The following is a 19,244-nucleotide window of genomic DNA, read 5'->3' on the forward strand; positions in this document are numbered from 1 at the left end:
AGAGCCCTTGGTGCTCTTTATACTTAGACTACTTTGAGAAAAATACTCTAACCAAGTGGTGTCTTAATGTGTTAAGTAGAGGGGAATATATTTTAAAATAATTATCATCTATAATTCTGCTGCTATTTTCCCATTGGCAAATTTGAAAGGAGTATAGAAAGGAAATAATTCTTCAAAATATAAAGACATCAAGATTTTTGAAATTCTTTGAGGATTGTCACAAAGCTAAATATGATCATTAACCTAGTTCTTAGAAGAATTTCATGGTAGAGAATAAACAGAAATGTTGACTGCTGAAAATATCTGAAAAGGCCAACATGACTGACGCTCCTTTGTCACTTTATCTCTTCTTCCAAAGCACACAACTTTACAAATGTCATTAGTTACCGGGTGTTGTAGGTTGCATTTCAGGACTGGTAAAGATTTCCAGCTTTTGCGGCACAAATGGTGTTTCACTTGGAGCTGAAAACACAAACACCCCATCCCACCAAGTAATTCCAGTTAAAATGAGGTATTTTAAGAGGTTTAACATGCTTTTAGAGGGTGTTGCAAAGCACATGCTACAAGTACATGATTAAGAATGAGAAATGCATGGAGTCTTGAAAGCTGGTGGATGAAATGATGATTTAAAGCGGGAAAAAGACCAGAATGATAATTATTCAGTAGCTCACTCCAGGCAGACTCAATGCATGGAAAGGAGGTGATACAGGCCACACACACAGGGGATGGGATAATATGGATGATGGAGATGTCCATGCACTTTTCAAAGCTTTTCATTCCTTTAAGGATGGAGAAAATATCAACTATTACAGTAAAAAAAAAAAAAAAAAAAGAGAGAGAGCGAGCCCAAAATGAAACATAAGATGCCTGCATTTGGGGAAAAAAATATATAAATATATATTCAGAAATAGGAAAGAAAGAAATGATTAGATGTGATGGAATGAAATGGTCATTTGGAAGAAAGGCATTCAAATGGATTTTCTTTTGATGGAAAACAAAGTATGAGTTTTCTGTTAAAAACATTACCGAGAGTTGCCCTTGGCTGTTCAAGAGTTCTAGAAGTTTTAGGTGGGACAGAATCCAGAAATGGATCACTTGTTGCTGTTGGAATAAACGTCAACATTTATAAAAGCAGTAGAAGGCCCCAGGAATAAAACACAAACTCAAGAGTAATAAATTATGCCTCATAGGGGAAAAATATCAAGAACACTTGAGAGATTGCTGACCAACATTTATAAACTAGTGACTCATTAGGAGATGAAGATGAGCCCACTTCTAAAAACAAACACTTTAAACATTAGAAACCATGATAAAACAGTGTTTCCTATGTTCAACTGGTTTTCAACTGGTTTTTCTGGTTTCTTCTCTCTGTTTCTTAACTATGAATTGAACCCACTCTTAGCATTCTATTTCATTTTTTTTCTCATTTTCTGCTGCTCTTCAAAATTATTTGCGTTTATTTACCGTGGCACAAATACTTCTGGGATAAGGTAACACATACACAAAATATCAGACATCTATCTGTGTCTGGCAGAGACCTGTCTTATTCACTTTGAACCTTCCGTAGCACCTAGTTTAACAGGTGCTTAATACACACTTGCTAAAAGGAACTGTTGGATTGAATTAAACTCACTGTAGATGGACCAGTAAGTAAATGCCAAAGATCATACTCAACTGCACTTCTATAGATCAAGGAATGACGTGAGCCCTAGAGCAGGATTTCTCACCTCAGCACTACTGCCATTCAGGGCTGGATCATTCTTTGTTGTGGGTGCTATCCTGTACATTGTAGGCATTTAGCAGCATCCCTAGCCTCTACCCACTAGATGTCAGCAACACCTTCTCCGGTTGTGACAACCAAAAATGTTTCTAGTCATTGCCAAAGGCCTCTGGGGGGAGAAGAGAGCAAAATCACCCCCATTTGAGAACCACTGCTCTAGGGAAAGTTCTCTAAGAATCTAACACCTTTTAAGAGTGATTCTGAACAAGAGAGCAATAGGCCATTCCATTACTTTGCCTCAGTGGCAACCAAATCTGTCTGCATGTCCCACATGTGGCTGAGCTTATTTACTGATGGATGTAAAGAAAGAATTGCTCAGTAGGAGGAGGGGGTGGAGTTCATTTTCCTGACACAGACTGCCATTTCTCTCTGCCCAGCTCTAGAAAGCGCACTTTTTCACTCTGCAAAAGTTACAGGGAGAACTCAGTGCAGTGTTGTCAGAACACCTGGCATCCAAAGCAAGAATTGAGAGGCTGGGTATACCTGTGTGGGGCTCTGAGAGTTCAGGCTCATCTGATGTTGCAGGCCTTGATAAAACATCATAAGTTGCTTTTAAAAGAAAAAGTAAAACAAAGGAGAAGATGTTAATTTTGATTAATTTTAAAAGATTTCATGACATACTTTCATGCTGGCTGAAGGAGGACAGTCTTATGTAGGTGCTGCGGAGTTCTGGCTGTGGGCTATTGGCCTTGTCACTAGTGTGTAAGCAATCACTAAGACTTGCCTCCAGTCCTTCCTGCCCTGAACTGCGGGCCTTTACACAACAAGCCCTGACACTGGCCTCGGGTGTGGTGTGAGCATATGAAGTGGTGCCAGCTCTAAATCAAAGAGCTTCAAAGAGTGTAAACATAAATGAAGTCAGATGGCAATTTGGGGAGAGATTTCCAAAGAAGGAAACAGCAGCCGCATGGAGGCTATTTGCACAAAGTCTACTGCCTAGTCTTTCTACTTAGTAAAAGTTACCATCATGATAGCGTAGGTTTGGACAGCACTTGACAGTTTGCACAGCACTTGCTCATACATCAGCTTATTTAACCCTCTTACATCCCTGAGAAATAGGTGAGGTAGACATTATCCCCATTTTATAAATAATGGGGTACTATCTCCATTCTCTAGATAACGAAGTTGAGATTCGTAGCAGTGAAGATATTTGCCAGTGGTCACACACTGGAATTGTCAAGTTCAGCATAGTTTCCACGCCATTAGCAGGGCCAGGAACGCCAGAGCTCAGACCCATCCTCTCCTCTTGCACCATCCCTCCTGCCATTCTTCCTAGAGGCAGCTTTCCTTCTATGTTCCTCCGTGGAGCCATGAGCCCTTCTATAATCTAGGTGGATTTAAAGATAACTTTTATGTTCCACATGAAATAAAGAAAGCAGGGTGACTTTAAAAATAAAGATTAGTTTTAACACAGGGGTAGTTTTCACATTCACATAAAGTTGAATCTGCAAGCAAAAACAGCATCAAAATAAAAACGCTGTCCTTTCTGCACAAAGAGCTGTCACTGTGGTAATGAGAGGTTTAGAGAAAGCATGAACCGTTATGAGGTAGATGTTACTTTTCTTGCTGGTTCGAATAAACCAGAAAGGCGGGAGCTCACAGGGAAATTGACTCATTGGGGTTACTTGTAATTCAGCGACAATGTAATGATTTTCAACCATTGCTAGTTGAAGCTGTGAGAAAGGTAACATCAGACCCATGACACACTCTGACACTCAGAGAGGGCAGTTTATATTGTACCACATCCTGAAGAGGCAGGAAATACGTTCCAATTTGTGAAGGTGAATCTACTGCTTTGTAAAATCTTCAAAAACAGAAAGAATTAATAGAGTTAAAATATGCAAACATCCTGAGAGCAAATCCATTACTTTGTAATGTAAACTTTTCTTTAGCCTAGCTACAATTTTAAAGGGTCAGATAAGAATGACTAATCTCTTAAAGGACAAATATGCTGGCGGTTGTTGATCCCAGGCTGGCTTTAAGCCAGCTTCAAGTCACGCATCCAGCAAAGTCAGCTGTATCTCCTACGAAATAAATTAGGGAAACTTGACCAACTTGTATTCAACCCTCTCATACTAGGTAAGAAATTATGAATTAATAGCTTGACTTACTTATGTTGTTCCACGGCTGTCTTTATGTCATCCTAACTCCCACATTTTCCTTCCGTCTAGTGACACTGGACCAACTTTCTTATATTTAGTACTTTTTGTCCCAAGAGATGATATTTATTCACCCTCTCCCTGCTTCTTTTCCATATTTGTAGTTCCCTTCCATTCTGGGGTTTCCAAGCCAGGCTGCCATGTTCCCTCAAGTTATTCCCAGAAGGCGCTATACTGGGGAAAGAAACCCTCCTTCCCTCATCCTCTGGCAATTGTGGCTTATGTCTGGAAGTTCCCAATTGTCAGAGACCTCTAACTTTCACATATTTTCTCAAATATACTTAAGATCAAAATAACACATTGGCCAGCAGACTTGGTCCCTGATATTTCTATTTCTGGAGTTTCTGAGAGTTGAGGAGTAAAGAACAAGAGTGCTAAAAACACCCCCTGGAAGATTTATGTTGTTGGGACAGCTGTGAGAAGCACACTACCACCTCACTGCATTTATGGGTTACACAAGACTTTTTGAGCAAAAATGGAGCTCTCTAAAAATCAACAGCTCTTGATTTTTTTACAAAATCTTGTATATGTACTTCTATACCAGAGTAAATGCATGAAAAGGTTAGGCATCCTTGGTTTTTAAAGGTCTACTCAGCTATAAAGCTGATACATAGCTATAAGGGTTAGGGCTGAACCCTTCTGTTTCTTAGACACTCTGCACGCTACCATGCATTGTTGGGTGCAGGCAGGCATCTTTTATCACCAATGTTTACTTCACTGCATGAAACGCCCCAGCTGTTCAACATTAAGCACTGTCTCTAATCTTGCATTCACAGAACATAAATGGGACCAAATTTGTAGGCGAAATCTGATGCAACGAGTAAAACAGGTGGTTCAATTCAAAGGTTATAAAAAGCTATATTAATTTCTTTCAAAAAACAGTAATGACTTATAATCATGATAACTGAATTTTACTTTCCTATTTTTCAGAGAAAAATATTAATAATATGAAATAAGCTGCACTACCATTTGCTCATAATTTCCTACAATCACATCGTTAAATTATGTTTTGCTGGTTGTACATTTTATTTTTATTTTTTAAAAACTGATTAGATGCAAATTCCATAATAAAAATGCTCTGATATTGCTCTGGAAACATATGATGGCACACAGCTAAGGCATTTCCAATTATCAATAATTTATCATTTTATTTTATTCAAATTCCATAAATATTAATAACTCTGTGAAAGACTTTCCTTTGTAAACATAAATTCTTAGACGAAAGACCTCATTAGGACAAAAATTGTGTCTGTCCTGTTCATTATGTACTACAAGGTTTGTTTACCCCAGAGCCTGGTACATGGTGTAGACTCAGTACAATTACTGTGCAAGATGTCCATTACCATGAACAAATAACGAGTTTGACAGTTGGGTGATTTACCACTCTTAGTAAGGATAAATGAGAATAAATGAACAGGTCCTTTAATTATTCGATGATACACATACCTGTGCATATAAATTCATCCCTCTATCACAAAATTATCTGATATATGCTTATGTGGCCATACCCTGCCATGGAAATAGAATCCCAAAAACACATATGAAGAAGCAATGGGAAAACACAACAGGTCTATCAATAAGTAGCTGGACGAGAAAAGCATTTATAAATACCACACGCAGAGTTCTCAGTACCATTTACATAAATAAACAATGCTTTCTTCAGTTTGTGGAAAAATAAAACACCTTTCTGGTTGGCCTTGAAATCTGTAAAAATATTGCTGGCAAGAAAATGTTCATGAAGCAAAACCAAAGGCCGAGGCTATAAATCACCAGGAGACCAGAGTAAACCTGTAAACCATCAGCTACACTGAATTCTATTACTATACAGCACCAACACCACCACTCATTCCTACTTTTTCTCCTCTCTGGGGCTTAATTCATTGGGTGGGCCAGAGCCATGCTAATCAGCACCCCACAGGCAGGCAGTAAGGTCTAAAAGTGAGCTCAACTTCTTTTCAACTACTCCAAGCAAACGACCTGTGGTCAAAACTTCCTAACCAGTTTGTACAACACTCTTCGCGCGTGCTGGTCACGGCAGCTCTCAGGTCTTTGAATAATTTACAGAGCTTAAAGCAGAGTGCAATTTACTGAAGTTCTACAAAGTACTGAAAGAAGTCAACACTGAAAATAACTAGTGATGAACTCTAAAGGTAGCTCTCAAAGTGGATTCTAAGGAAGGACCGAGGCCTGCCGTATTCGGTCCTGACTTTCCATCAGGGGAAGTCTTCAATGATAACTTTATTGCTGAAGGGAAATAGTTATGCCAGAAGAAGAAGTCTTAGTCACAAGTCACAGTCCATTTGGAGGGAAAATCAGTTTGTCTGGATACATCAGGGGAAGAACAGGCAGGAGAGTTTTCTAAAGATGAAAACAAACACACTGAATCATCCTGGGTTATATAAAGACACCATTTTCTTTATTTGATTTGGGCTTTAAACCTCTCCTGGTACTAAATGACGGACTTTTAAGAGGATGATCAAGTAAATTAAGGAGGCTTACCACTGATGGCATTATCAAGCCAGAAACAAAAAGTTGATTTCCATTCTCCTGCTCCAACCATATGAGGGCTTTAGAAATCATGCATATACCCCATCTGTGGGACGATGAATACACAGCATTCATGCTGCTTCTCCCACCTCTCAGGCCCGTGGAAAACACAGCAAGTTGGTCATGGCATCATTTTATTCCCTGAGCCTACACAGGGCCTCAGAGCCCAGTTTACAGACAGATTCAGGCTGCCACTCTAACTGAAGAGTACGGCCATGTGATACGATTTACCATCCCTGCCATGGGGTTAATAGGACATCAGGCCGTTCCCATGGGGTTGCAGGGCCTCTCTGAATAGCACTGCACATGTCCTTTCCATTCTCCTTAAAAATTTTTATACAAGTGAAATGAAGACCGAAGAATCATTCGGTGTGCTCACATATATACAAGCTTAGACATATTTAGAGTACCTTTCTTCCTTCTTTTCTTTCTTTTTATTAATTAAATAGTTGTTGTTCTTATTATTATTGAGTGTCTGTATCAATTAAGGAAGTTTGGGATGGGCAGTGTGGTGGGAAGGGAATGCCTTCAATGTAAGAGTCCACTGTATGAAGGAAATGATAACAGGGCACTCTTTACGTACTGTGAAATAGATTAAGTGACTTACACATTATTTCTAAGGTATAACAACCTAATGAAAAAATTTATATATTATTTCCATTTTATAGATGGGGAAACAGAGATTCTAAGAGGTTAAATCACTTGTCTGCAGCCACATAACTAGTAAACAGTTGAGCTGGTTATCAACCCAGCTCTGTCTCACCCTATAGCTCACAGATTAGTGACTACATTCACAAGGAAAATAAACTTCAGGGACTGGCCAGCCTTTCTCACAGACCATTTGATGTTTCTTAAAAATCTAGAGGGCACATGGCCCTACTAAGAACATTTAATTTACTCTGTTGCAAAGCTGTTCTGAGAAAATTTCAAAGCAAGCTCTGTGACATTGTTTCCCTTTTGACTTGGAGTGGTTTGTTGGGGAGAAGGTTAGGAAAGAAATGAATGAGGATCTAGTTTTTGCTCCTCTACCCATTCAGAGACAAGTCTTTCACATTTCTCCTTAAGATAAAAGAAAATGATGACTCTCTTTGCTTCCAGGGACTTCTGGAGGATCAGTATGATGGTATATATTCAAACCTTTGAATCTCTTAATAGAAAACTGCTATGCAAATACAAAATTATATTATTCCAGTGAAGAAGTAATCTAACGAGTATGTGTATATACATGCAAATACACAATTCATCAGTGGGGGTGTGGAAGGTACTGAGAGCTTTTCTAGAACTCACTCTATAATAACACAGAAATCATAGTCAACTGGCCACCTTCCAATAGAACGTAAGACCAATTCTATTGCATCATCAGAAAGATTGACTTTTCTGAATGACTGTCACAAGCATCTAAGTATTTCTAAAATGTGGCCAACTTCCTTTTAATACAGAATTTATAAATAAGTTTACCTTCTGGCATATAATTATAGAGCAGATTTTTATAATTTCCTTTCTATACTTTAAAGAAAATTGGATTTGCCAAGAGAATCAAAATCAATCAATCCTACATAAACACACTCTAGAGAAGATTTAATACAAAATACAATGCCAAATAATGAAAGATTATGGCAAATAGGCTGACAGTGGGGAGGAATGTTTGATGACTACACTTCTCAGATTTCCTGGAATATTCCAAATTCCAAATACCCTGTCCCACTCTTGTCATAAACTATTGAAATGACCCAGGGATTTCAATATTCAGCATGCAAATTAGAATTTCCATATAGCTTTTTATATCCAAAAGTAATACAAAAATCCTTTTGAGAGCATGCATTCTGATGATTTGATACAGAATACAAAGTAAATGTGAAAAACAAATCCAGTAAATGCCGACACAAAATGAATTTTACAAAAGGTATCGATAAATCAAGTTTAATCGTCGATAATGAGAAAAGCAGCCCCTGGCATCCAGGAGCTGGCCCGGCTCCAACAGCTAGGCTATGGTGTTCTCCTGCTGAACATCCACAGTTTGCAAGAACACCAATATCAAACAAGACCACTCAGTGACCAAGATGGATCGAGACAAAAACAAGACCACTCTGTAATCATGCAGAACACACAAATGTATGAACACAAAAATTACTATCCTCACATTCTGGCTGATATGAGTAATTGCTGGTTCTTTACCAATCACAGCTTTACCATCACTCCATTCTTCTTGCCTTCTAGTTAAGAATTATTAAGATATTCAACCACAGAATTACTCCCACTTTCTGACAGCATCTCATCCAGAGCAAAGCTTCATTTCTTTGAAGTCTCGCTAGAATCATCTAATATAAGACCAAATCCTACAAAAAGTCCTTTCCAATACCCTCTTACTAAGAGATCCCACAGTTCCTCATGGTCTGCATTCTCCATTGCTGCAATGTGTGAATAAACCTAACTTTGTTTAAATACAGGTGTGTTCCTGGTGGTTTTGGCTGAAGGAAATTGACACAGTAAATATAGACGCACTGTATCCCAACAGAGGAAACAAAATGTGTTCATTTTGCTATAAAATATGTCATTTCTTCAAAGGCTGTCACAACTAAAAATGAGACCCTTGGTTTTATGGACCAGCATTCAAGTACCATCTCTACCTCTCTCTTCTTAATTCTCAAAACAATTGCATTAGGAAGCCATGTGAGTAACTGGAAAATAATATCAATAATCAGCTACCTTGAAACTAAATAGGAAATAGAAACTTAGCACATGTATAATCACACAAAATCAATTACAAGAAACAAGAAAGGCTGAAATGAATGAAAGGATGGCATGAATGTATTAACTCTTTAAATCACCAATAATGCATATGATAGATTTAATTTGAAATTTAACATGTTAGGAAGATGACACAGAACACTTATACAAGAGTTAGGCGGAAGCATTGTGCTCCTTAGCAGAAACGAGAGATTCTTAATCACCCACTTTGAGAAACCAATCTTACATTGATTTGAGGCCTCCTGTCCTGTAACGGTCTTATAATCATTTGATGGTTCTTATCTGCACCATGTGAAATATTACAGACTACAGTGATCAGGTAGTGCTTCTCGAACTTGAATGTTCATACTAACCACCTGGAGATCTTGTTAAATAGCAGATCCTGATTCAATAGATCTGGAGTAGAGCCCGAGATCCTGCCTGTTAACAAGCTCCCCAGTGATGCCGATGCTGCTGGTCCAAGGATCATACTACGTAGCAGAGGGAAGAATTCAATGCGGTAAGGGCAGGCTAGGAAGTTTCTGGGGTAACGCGCATGCCTGCAGTCATCACCAGCTGAACTGTTAGAACCATGTCAAGCCCCAACACTGCAGTCAGAGAGGGTTGGCAGGCAGCCATTTTTGGAAGTCTCTGGCAGCCCAAGGTTGCCCTGGCAGCAGTGAGACAGCTGCATAATGAAACCGCTTCCTGCTGCGTTAGCCACTGTTCATACTCCATCAGGGCAAGACCAGAATACTCCTTTTCTGGAATTAAAGACAAGAGGAAGCTTTCCTTTATGGGATTTCCAATCTTAACTATATTTGTCTCTTTGTAACTTTACAACCTTCACCTCCCAGCATATTCTTGCCAATCCCCAATGTTTGGTTCAGTTCAGGCTTTATATATAATTCATGTCCTAGGCATTAAAATTTCATAAATGGTTTCCTTGAGATTTTGGTCAGTTTGCTCTTGAATAATCATAGAGCAACCTAGAGGCTGCTGAAGGGAAACCTCGGGGGACTCAATGTCCCCTATGTTATAACCCAAAAGCTAAGAGATGAAAGGAACCTAAGAGGTCAGCTAGTCCAGTGGGCTCCCAAAGTGTTTGGTTTGGGAGACACGATGCTTGTGAAGGATGTGGGAGTCAGGCCGGGCCTGGATAGTGCAGCAGTAAACCATTGCACATGCCCGCAGACGAGTTGTTGCTCCACAGTCACAATGCAGCCATGCCTGCCTGACAGCTGATGGAACTAGAGCCTCACTATGAAACTCCACTCCGAACCCAGAGTTTAGACTCAGGTGGCCTGGATTTCTAAAGGTATCTTTGCACCCACATTAAGTAATTGCACCAGAGTTTCAGGGTCAGTGACTAGCGGAACCAAGGCTTACAAAGACCCAATCTGAGGCTTCTCTGGATTGGCTGACAACCATAGCCAACTTCCAAGTGTTTTCCCACTTGAGAAAACTGAGGGAGACTATAACAGACATGCTTACTTCATGTGATGTCATCCTTATCTCTTTTGCTGAGGTCTGAGCCCATTACACTTAGCAGAGAAAGGATAATTTGACTAAGATCTGTGTGTTTGAAGGCTCATTCTTATCCTTTCTCAAACCAGTCCTCTGCTGGACTCTTCTGGAGAATACCACAAAATGTCGGTGTATTTAACCTCATTACATGAACTTCTAACTACATTACGTACTTTAATATACTATAGTATGTACTATATTATATACTATATTATTATACTATATGTATGAAAAAAATTACAACTAGAAGGTTCACAAAAATTAAAAAACAAGTAAAACAAAATTCATGGAAGTAATCACAGTGTTTTCTGAGGTTTCCTTGTAATTCTCATTTGCTGAATGTTCTCTTTAGTTGACTGCTAGACATCAAAGAAAAGATGTATAGCAGAAAACTTATTTTTTTTTTTGTGAGAAAGATCGACCTTGAGCTGACATCTGGCAATCCTCCTCTTTTTGCTGAGGAAGACTGGCCCTGGGCTAACATCCATGCCCATCTTCCTCCACTTTATATGGGACGCCACTACAGGATGGCCTGACAAGCGGTGCGTCGGTGCGCGCCTGGGATCTGAACTGGCGAACCCTGGGCCGCTGCAGTGGAGCGCGCACACTTAACTGCTTGCGCAACCGGGCCAGCCCCAGCATAAAACTTTTTAACTGAGAAAAATCTGCTTTTTAAAAAGAAAGCTATCTCCCTCAAGCAGTTTTAGTGGTGGAACACAAGAATTCTCGGGAGAAAACAGCCAATCCCCACAGTTTACAAAAGAGAAAAGTAGAGAAAATAGCTCACATATACAGTTAGTGGGAAAGCCAGGACTGGAACCAAGGCCAATTATTAATGTGAAGACCTGAGGTCTTTCCTCTGTATCATAATATGCTTACAGATTGTAGGACTTAGTAATACTATCTGGCACATAGCAAGCTCTCAAATGTTCTTTGAATATTTTGCTGAAAAAGAAGAAAATATCTACCTGCAAGGGAAATATTAAATTCATATTGTTAAATCAGACTCATGATATGATGCTTCTTGTTTTTGTTAGTGTTCTCATGTCACTAAAGAGAGCTCTAGAAAATCAATGAGCCGATTCATAGCTCATCTTCTAGCCAGATTTCTGATTATAAATCCAGACACTAAAACACAGATCTTTAAAACAAATGCAAAACCATTTTACTTTCTTGTTCAGAAAAAAATGAAATTCATCTAAGCATCTAGAACGGAATACAGCTTTACCGTTTGATACAAAGTATACTGATATTCAACTAAGGATCCTATAAAAATAAAAACAAGTTATTCAATACTGTTGTTCCAATCTATTTTTTAAAAAGAATGCAATTACCAGTTTGAGGTGGTAGAACTTTGGAATCTCCAGATGTTTTAGTTGTAGGTACAATCCATGGCTTTTCACTTGAAGCTACAGGAAAAAGAAATGGAATTTGCTGAAGATTTTTGGGGGAGGACAAAGAGAGAGAAATAGGTTGCTGGTATGGCTAAGTGGCTACCAGAACCCTGCAATAAAAAGCACATACAGATCCAACAAAAAGTCATCATGTGTCAAGGGGAAATCAATATGTACCCACCCCGAAAGTATTTGATTAGTGACTAGAGAGAGACCAGAGTCTGGTGTCATACTCTCAACATTTTTGAGGACAGAAAACTAACTAAATGGGCTATATGGAATTAACAGACTGATGATTGTTACTAAATTTGTGGAAAATACAATCAGACAAATAGGTTTTGTTTGTTTGTTTTTAAACAAATCAACCACTTGTCTGTTCGGCTGAGTTAACTGAATTAATCAGTTCATTGAGGTTTGCAGAGATAGGACCAGTGATGTGTCCTACAGAATTAAGCAATCACCACCCACATCTTCACAGCAGATTTAAGGTGCTGTTTTTACCCAAGGTGCCCCCAGGTTTCTCAAAAGGGAAGGATGTTTTTGCCTGAGGAAGTTCTGGAATGCTTTTCGGAGCTGTAATGAAACACATAAGAAATGTTATGACTTGAGCTGTAAGTAACAGAGAAGAGATTTTAAAAATCTCAAGCTTGCAAAAGCAAAAAACAAACACGAATAGGAAAATGACTCATGTCAAATAGGGACCTTAGTAGTATTTCTTACTCTTGTGTTTCAATACTGGATAATATAATAAAGCTTCTGTTTCTATTTTTTATAATCAAGGCCCTAAATTTGAGGAATTTGGGATCTTCTTCTCACACTTATTAAACTAGTTTCCTAATTTCTTCAGCTATGTGTATGTGTGCTCTTAGAAGTATTTCATTTAAACTCAAACCAAGCACCAAACACATCTGAACTAGGAAAGGTCCACCCAATAGCTTTCAAAAATAGAATTTTGGTAACTACATGGATTTATATGTAAGCTCTCTCTCAATAACTTTTTTGATATCACACTTAAAGAAATTCCAAGTATTCTAAGAAGCAGTCTGCAGAGATATAAATTTATCTTCTCTGTCAAGAGAAACAATTGAGTAAAAAGATACTTAGGAGAAACATAGAAAATAATTTATTCAGTGACACAATGATTTTGAACTAAAAGAATCAAATCATGACCACCAAAAAGAAAAACAACCAAAGGATTTGTCAGAGAGAGAGACACTTTAGGATCCTAAATTATAAAATAAAGATTTTTATAACATTTAAGGGCTTGCTTTTGGGGAGCTTATTGTTCTATAAACCATGTCCCTTCTTTCCTGTGAGGAGATGAATTTGAATGAATTAGCCTAAGGACTGCTTTCAGGCATGCATAAAATTTCCAAGGTAAGAATAGGCTGCAGTGGTTAATAATTTTTACCTAGAGTGCTCAGTGGCAATTCAAACCTAGGTATTAGAATAGTTTGCGACGCTTCCGGGGTCCTTTCACTGAGAACTACAATAAAGAAGAATTCGGTTAGCACCTCCACGAGTGGGGATTTGACGTTGTGGGTTAACCATGATCCTGTGAAGCATGCTTATAAGCGAGTGTGCACCCGGCAGTTGATGCCTTTCATGGAAATAGCTGGTTATCCCTGGAAAAGTTTTACATAGCTGTTAAAATTTGAAGGTTATGCTTTCAAAGGGCAGTGGTGTGGCATGAAGATCAATATCACAAGTACAGACAAAATACATGCTGGCTCTTTTCTTCAGGAGAAGAGAACAAAGCAAGTTAGAATCTCTTGGGCCAAGAGGTAGCTAACTTGCGTGAGGTGCAATTTTTATTAAAAAGCATAACACTTTGGGGCATTCTCCTCAAGATTAGTACATACAAGACTTGGAAAAGCCAATCAAAACAGAAAGCACAGACATAGTCAAGAATTCCACCCTTCCAAGCTTTGTGGGGTAAAAGGCTGGCATTTGGTTTTTCTATACAGCCCAAGAGACTGGTAAAAAGGGTGTGCAGTTAGCATCTCACACCCAGAGCTGCCTAGAATATCAGTCACCAGGATCAAGGCTTGTTGTTAACTCTTTAATCAAATTGACCCAAGAAATAGGAAGATTAACTACTGCCAAGAAGTGGGGGAGAGATGGGTGGGGAAGCTAAGGCATTGGGGTTACTTTTCTTTTCTATGAGTGTTGCGAGTTATTTTTTAAGAAAAAAAAACTTCTCAGAATTACCCAGTGTTGTTTCTGAAATGTCTAATGCACTAGGCACGGTGGGTTTAGTGGTTCTTGGAACCGATTCAGGAGTCACTGGAAGGTAAAAAAGACAACTTTAGAAATTACGATAAAATGATGAAGCAACTAAAGACCATAAGGCACTTTTATTGCCCTTTAGAATTAGTCACTGACACTTATATTGACCAACTCTTTTCCAGTTAATTCCGTTAAGGACTCCTGAGGTTGCCCGAGGTGCCTGCGCTGACACCCCTCCCAATCCTTCCTTTCTGGGTAGGTCCACTTTCTGGTTCCAAAGAACACATTGAACTGACCTCCATGAAAGCACTTATCAGATGAATCATAATTTTTTGTTTGTCTGCCTTTTTCTTTCTCTTTATCTCCAGGGCTTAGCACAATGTCTGGGGTACAGTAAGCAAGCACATGATAAATGTTTATTAACTGAATTAATAAATGGGCAAATAAAAGAATGACCCAGGGCAAAAGGTTTATTTAGAACTATTACATTATGACAGTTCTCTCTTCCAAACTGCAGTCACATGCAAAGCTTGGAATTGGGTTGAGATGATAAGGATTCAAATCCTCAGCCACAAGGTTGTTCCAAGTGCTAGATCAAAGGCAAAGACGACTCAGGTAAACAGTTTTCGAGAAATAAGAAATAAGTTTTCAAGTAAATTGTTTTCTCAGTGAAAATAGTTTTCATTGAGATCTGGAATGAATGGTGAGCTAGACAATTCCAGAATTTTACAGGGTAAGGACATGAAATAAACACAATGACACAGAATAACAAGTTATGGTGTTTGCCTAAGTGTTTCTGAAGTGGAAAGTTCTGAGGAAGGTTTGGCAGAGAACTAAGAAATCTGTAGACTCTCCCATTAGACACTGTGCCAAGAGAAGAAAGTAAATTGGGAAAAATGGGTAGAATCTCTGGGGCAGAAAAGAACGCAGGGTCATCCACTGGTCATGCCTACACTTTTCTAGGTGTTGGCCAATTACACTGAAGTCAGAAAACCAATGAGGAATTTCATTCAAATTGATTATTCCAGCATCTTGAATAGCTTCTATGTCCACCTTAACTCGTATGAAAGTGGGAGAGGGAAGGTCCATCTCTCTCCTTTATGTGGGACCATACACTTCCTACTCTGTCAGAAATATTCCTACTTGACCAGGTTTCTTAAAATCAAGTTATTTCATTTCCCCACCAATCTTTGTCTTCTCTGGACCAGTGATGAGTCCAAGAGTTCAGGACAAGGTAAATATTTCAATTTTTGGCAATTTTATGGATTGAATACTTCAATTTTTGACAGTTTTATGGATTAAAACATTCACTTGAGATTGGAATTATTTGCTAAATGTGGATTTGGGGGAATTCTTGCCAGATGTTTGTTTCAACGCATCCTGGATGAGGTGGTATTGCTCTGGCAAGAACTCTGTAGTTCAGAGAATAATGTGTCCCCTGTGGGCTGGACTTGGGCAGTTCATTCATAGAAGAAATGCTGAACGTTTCTTAGTAACAGCTGATGAACTGCAGGGAAAATGCATACTGCATTTATTCTTTAAAGGACTTTTACTGAGTTATCATGTATTCTCTACACTAGGATTGTTAATCTTCCAGAGATATTGTCACTAAACAATTCCAGGTACTTTCATAGATATTAAGCTATGGCTTTGTGAGAGATGATGGCATTTTGCTAAACTGACCACTTGTGAAAGTGAAGAAATGAAAAATGGTCTCATGTCTTCCCATAAAAGGAAAGCCCCAAACCCATGGTATTACACTTTAGTACAAGAATATATCAGAATGTTGAGGTAACAACTTTCACCTAGAGTAAAAAATACAGTTTTCAGATTACGTATTAGTTATATGATTCAATAGTTCATTTTGCATCTCTTGTTTTTCCAAACATTAGATTAAGGACCTAGAATTTCCTATTGTTTTGTGCTTATGATCGAAATGAATTTCCTGCTGGCTCTTCACTGAAAAAAAGTACAGGCTTGCCAATCATTGACTATTTGAAAAGATATATGATTTATTCTCTCAAAGTTAACAATATAGGGATCTCGTTACCTGTTATGGGCCGTGCTGGGATTTTTTCTACTTCTGGTGTTTTAGATTCTGCTGGTAACGCCAAGGTTTCATTCTTAGCTAAAAGTCAGAGAACAAACAATTTACCTCCCTTCCTCGTAATGCAGTATCCCAGTATAATTCATCCCGGTATAAAACATAATCAAGTAAGAGACTATTTCAAGAAATGTATTCTGCTCTTATCCTTTCCCACTAGGCAGTCAACAAATTTATTGTGCACTTCTACCAGGGAGTAGTATGAGTAGACGACAGACTTCAGAATTCCTTCTCATTAACCCTAGGTAATACTTTAAGATCTAAGTTGGCATTGGAATGAAGAAAAATAATTACAACCCAATATTTGGATAACTCTCAAGTCGTTCTGATTCATAAACAGAGTTTCTGGAAGGCAAAGGTTGTATGGCAAATACTCCTTGGAATTTGATATTCAAATATTCCTAATTAAAACAAAATCAATGAATAGAAATTTTCCATTATTATGAGTAGTAAAAAAATGTAATAGGTTATGACACTGAAATTTTAGAAAAGCACAAATAACACACACAGGAAACTAAGTTATTTGAAAAATATTTGTGGCAAAAAAATTGCCAACAGTTATTTATTTGAGCCACGTGTTAATATAGATCTCTTCTTTTGGTCTCTATGGGAATTCAGCGTAAAGAATGAAATAAATTTTTTTCCTTTTTTTTCTCTTCAGATAACAATTCAGGAAAATTCTTTCTAAAATTTAGGCATTCTGTTTTAAAGAAAGTACATTTCTACACCAGCGTTCCCCAATGATTAAGATATCCCCCATTTTAAAACTTCACTTGGGATTAACTTGATTCAGCTATTTAACACACTGAATCAATGACCTACTTGTAATATTTTGAAACAGTCTAGTGGCATGAAAGAATTCATTCATCTTTGAGACATCCTTTGAACTGATTATCATCAGATGAGATTTCTTGGAGTCCTAAGGCTGTTCAGAACTTCCTGGGCTCCTCAACTTTGGCACTATACACATTTTGGGCTGGATAATTCTTTGTTGTGGCGGCCTTTCCTGTGCACTGTAGGATGTGAGCAGCATCTCTGGCCTCTACCCACTGGATTCCACTAGCACTTCCACAGTTGTGACAACCAAAAATGTCTTCAGACACTGCACATATCCCTGGGGGACACCATTGCACTCTGTTGAGATCTGCTGATCTAATCTGTTCTCTCAAAGCTCTCTGAGGATGCAGATTTCATAACCACCTCCTGTAGTTCCCATCACGGTTGTAAAGACCATTTTCCTCTTTTCAGTTAACACAGGCACAAAATATTTATTTACTTCTGATGGACTTAAAGACAATTACGAAGCCATCCCTTTCACACTGTTAATAGAAGCAAATGAGTTTTCTGTGTTGTGGAAGCGTACACTAGATTCTTGTACAGAGCTAATTATTTCAGGAGTGGTGTAAAGTGCCAGCAGTGGAGTCACCAGGGCTGGCACACTTGCCACACCCAGTAGTCAAGGACGTGCTTTGGATTCCTGTGCACATGAAGTTGCACAGCTTGTTCGTACAACAGACATGTTTAATACCATTGTTCAAATTCATTTAGCAGGACATAAAAAGAAGGGACTCTCTTTCTGGAATAACTAAAAAACATATCCAGTATAATTTTGTGATAAATTCTGTTTTTAAAATTCCTAAATTTTACCAACATTTTTCCCACTTCTTTTGTAATCACAGCTTTTGTTTAGAACCATTGCGATTGTTAGCACAGAAAAAACATTCAGATGACAAATTTTTATGAGCTCTCATCTTGTTATTTTCAGCATGTACCAAAGGAATTTTTCTTTTTTTGAAATGTAAGATTATAAGGTTTTTCTTTAATGCTCTCTTCTCTCTCAATGTCCTCCTCTCCTTCAGGACACCTTTGCTAATCCTCACCTTCCTTCGTAATATCCTATGTTCTCGGTGGTTCCTAGGCTGACAAGGACTATTTACTTATTCATTTATTATTTTACCTCCAAATCCTAGACTTTCAGGCAATGTTCGGAATTGCTTTGCTTTATTTAGCTCTTTATATTCAGAACATGCCCTTAGCTGGCAATCACGTTAGCCTAAAATTAGGCTGTAAAGGAAGAAAAAATGGTAAACTACCTACCCAAGAAATATTTGTATTCTCTATACACTACTAATTCCTTATAAAGGCATACCGTATTTCTAAACATGGCACTTCAGACATCAGAGAAATTGGCTGACCAGGAAGGTATTTGAATGGGGCCCTCTTTACATCTCCTATCCACCCGTGAGCATTCACCAACACCGTCTACGTCTAACTACAGACCTGGCAACAGCAGAATAAAATGCCGTCACAACATGGCCAAAAACCCAGGAAATCCCTTTTCCTCTCTGATTCTTCTGTACCTTTTTTCAACACAGTTGTTTCCTTTAATTTTTGGCCAGCTAAGTCCTGGCTTTGGCAAACCCCTTGTACGTCCCTGGGAGATGTGTGACACTAGTTTTCTTGTTGATTTCTCTCATTATTCATACCACGTGTTCTTAGAACAAAAGCTATTAATTTCTTAATGTCCCATGTTGGGCCCTGCTGGAATGAGAATCTTATTTTTAAGATTTACCCCCTCAAAAAATAGGACTTTTCTGAATTACAGTGATAAACAACTTCAGGAAAGTTTATTTCTCCCTCGGTAGTATAAAGAACTGTTTATGCTCACAGTCTTTTCATAAAAAATAGTAAATTTAAAATGTAACTTTTAAACACAGTCTGTTAAGATGGTACATTTGCTGGATTTATTGGACATTTCAAACATACCAGCTATCAAT

At 38.3% G+C, this 19,244-nt stretch overlaps 1 protein-coding gene across 10 annotated transcripts in view; it reads right to left on the bottom strand.

The window, feature by feature from the left end:
* ABI3BP (ABI family member 3 binding protein) overlaps positions 1–19,244 on the bottom strand; it is a 242,074-nt gene that overhangs the window by 108,582 nt on the left and 114,248 nt on the right. For 4 of the 10 annotated variants that reach the window (XM_058555697.1, XM_058555696.1, XM_058555692.1 and 1 more), the window contains exons 10-15: positions 16,414–16,491; positions 14,346–14,420; positions 12,075–12,149; positions 2,264–2,329; positions 1,027–1,101; positions 388–462 (exon numbers count right to left, since the gene is read on the bottom strand). In XM_058555697.1, coding sequence (XP_058411680.1) covers positions 388–462; positions 1,027–1,101; positions 2,264–2,329; positions 12,075–12,149; positions 14,346–14,420; positions 16,414–16,491 — 444 coding nt within the window. Of the gene's footprint in view, positions 1–387; positions 463–1,026; positions 1,102–2,263; positions 2,330–12,074; positions 12,150–12,635; positions 12,708–13,545; positions 13,621–14,345; positions 14,421–16,413; positions 16,492–19,244 lie in introns of all 10 variants that reach the window. The other 6 variants (XM_058555689.1, XM_058555690.1, XM_058555687.1 and 3 more) reach the window with 4 other exon arrangements.

Source organism: Diceros bicornis, chromosome 15 (assembly GCF_020826845.1).
Source record: "Diceros bicornis minor isolate mBicDic1 chromosome 15, mDicBic1.mat.cur, whole genome shotgun sequence".
Taxonomy (NCBI): domain Eukaryota; kingdom Metazoa; phylum Chordata; class Mammalia; order Perissodactyla; family Rhinocerotidae; genus Diceros; species Diceros bicornis.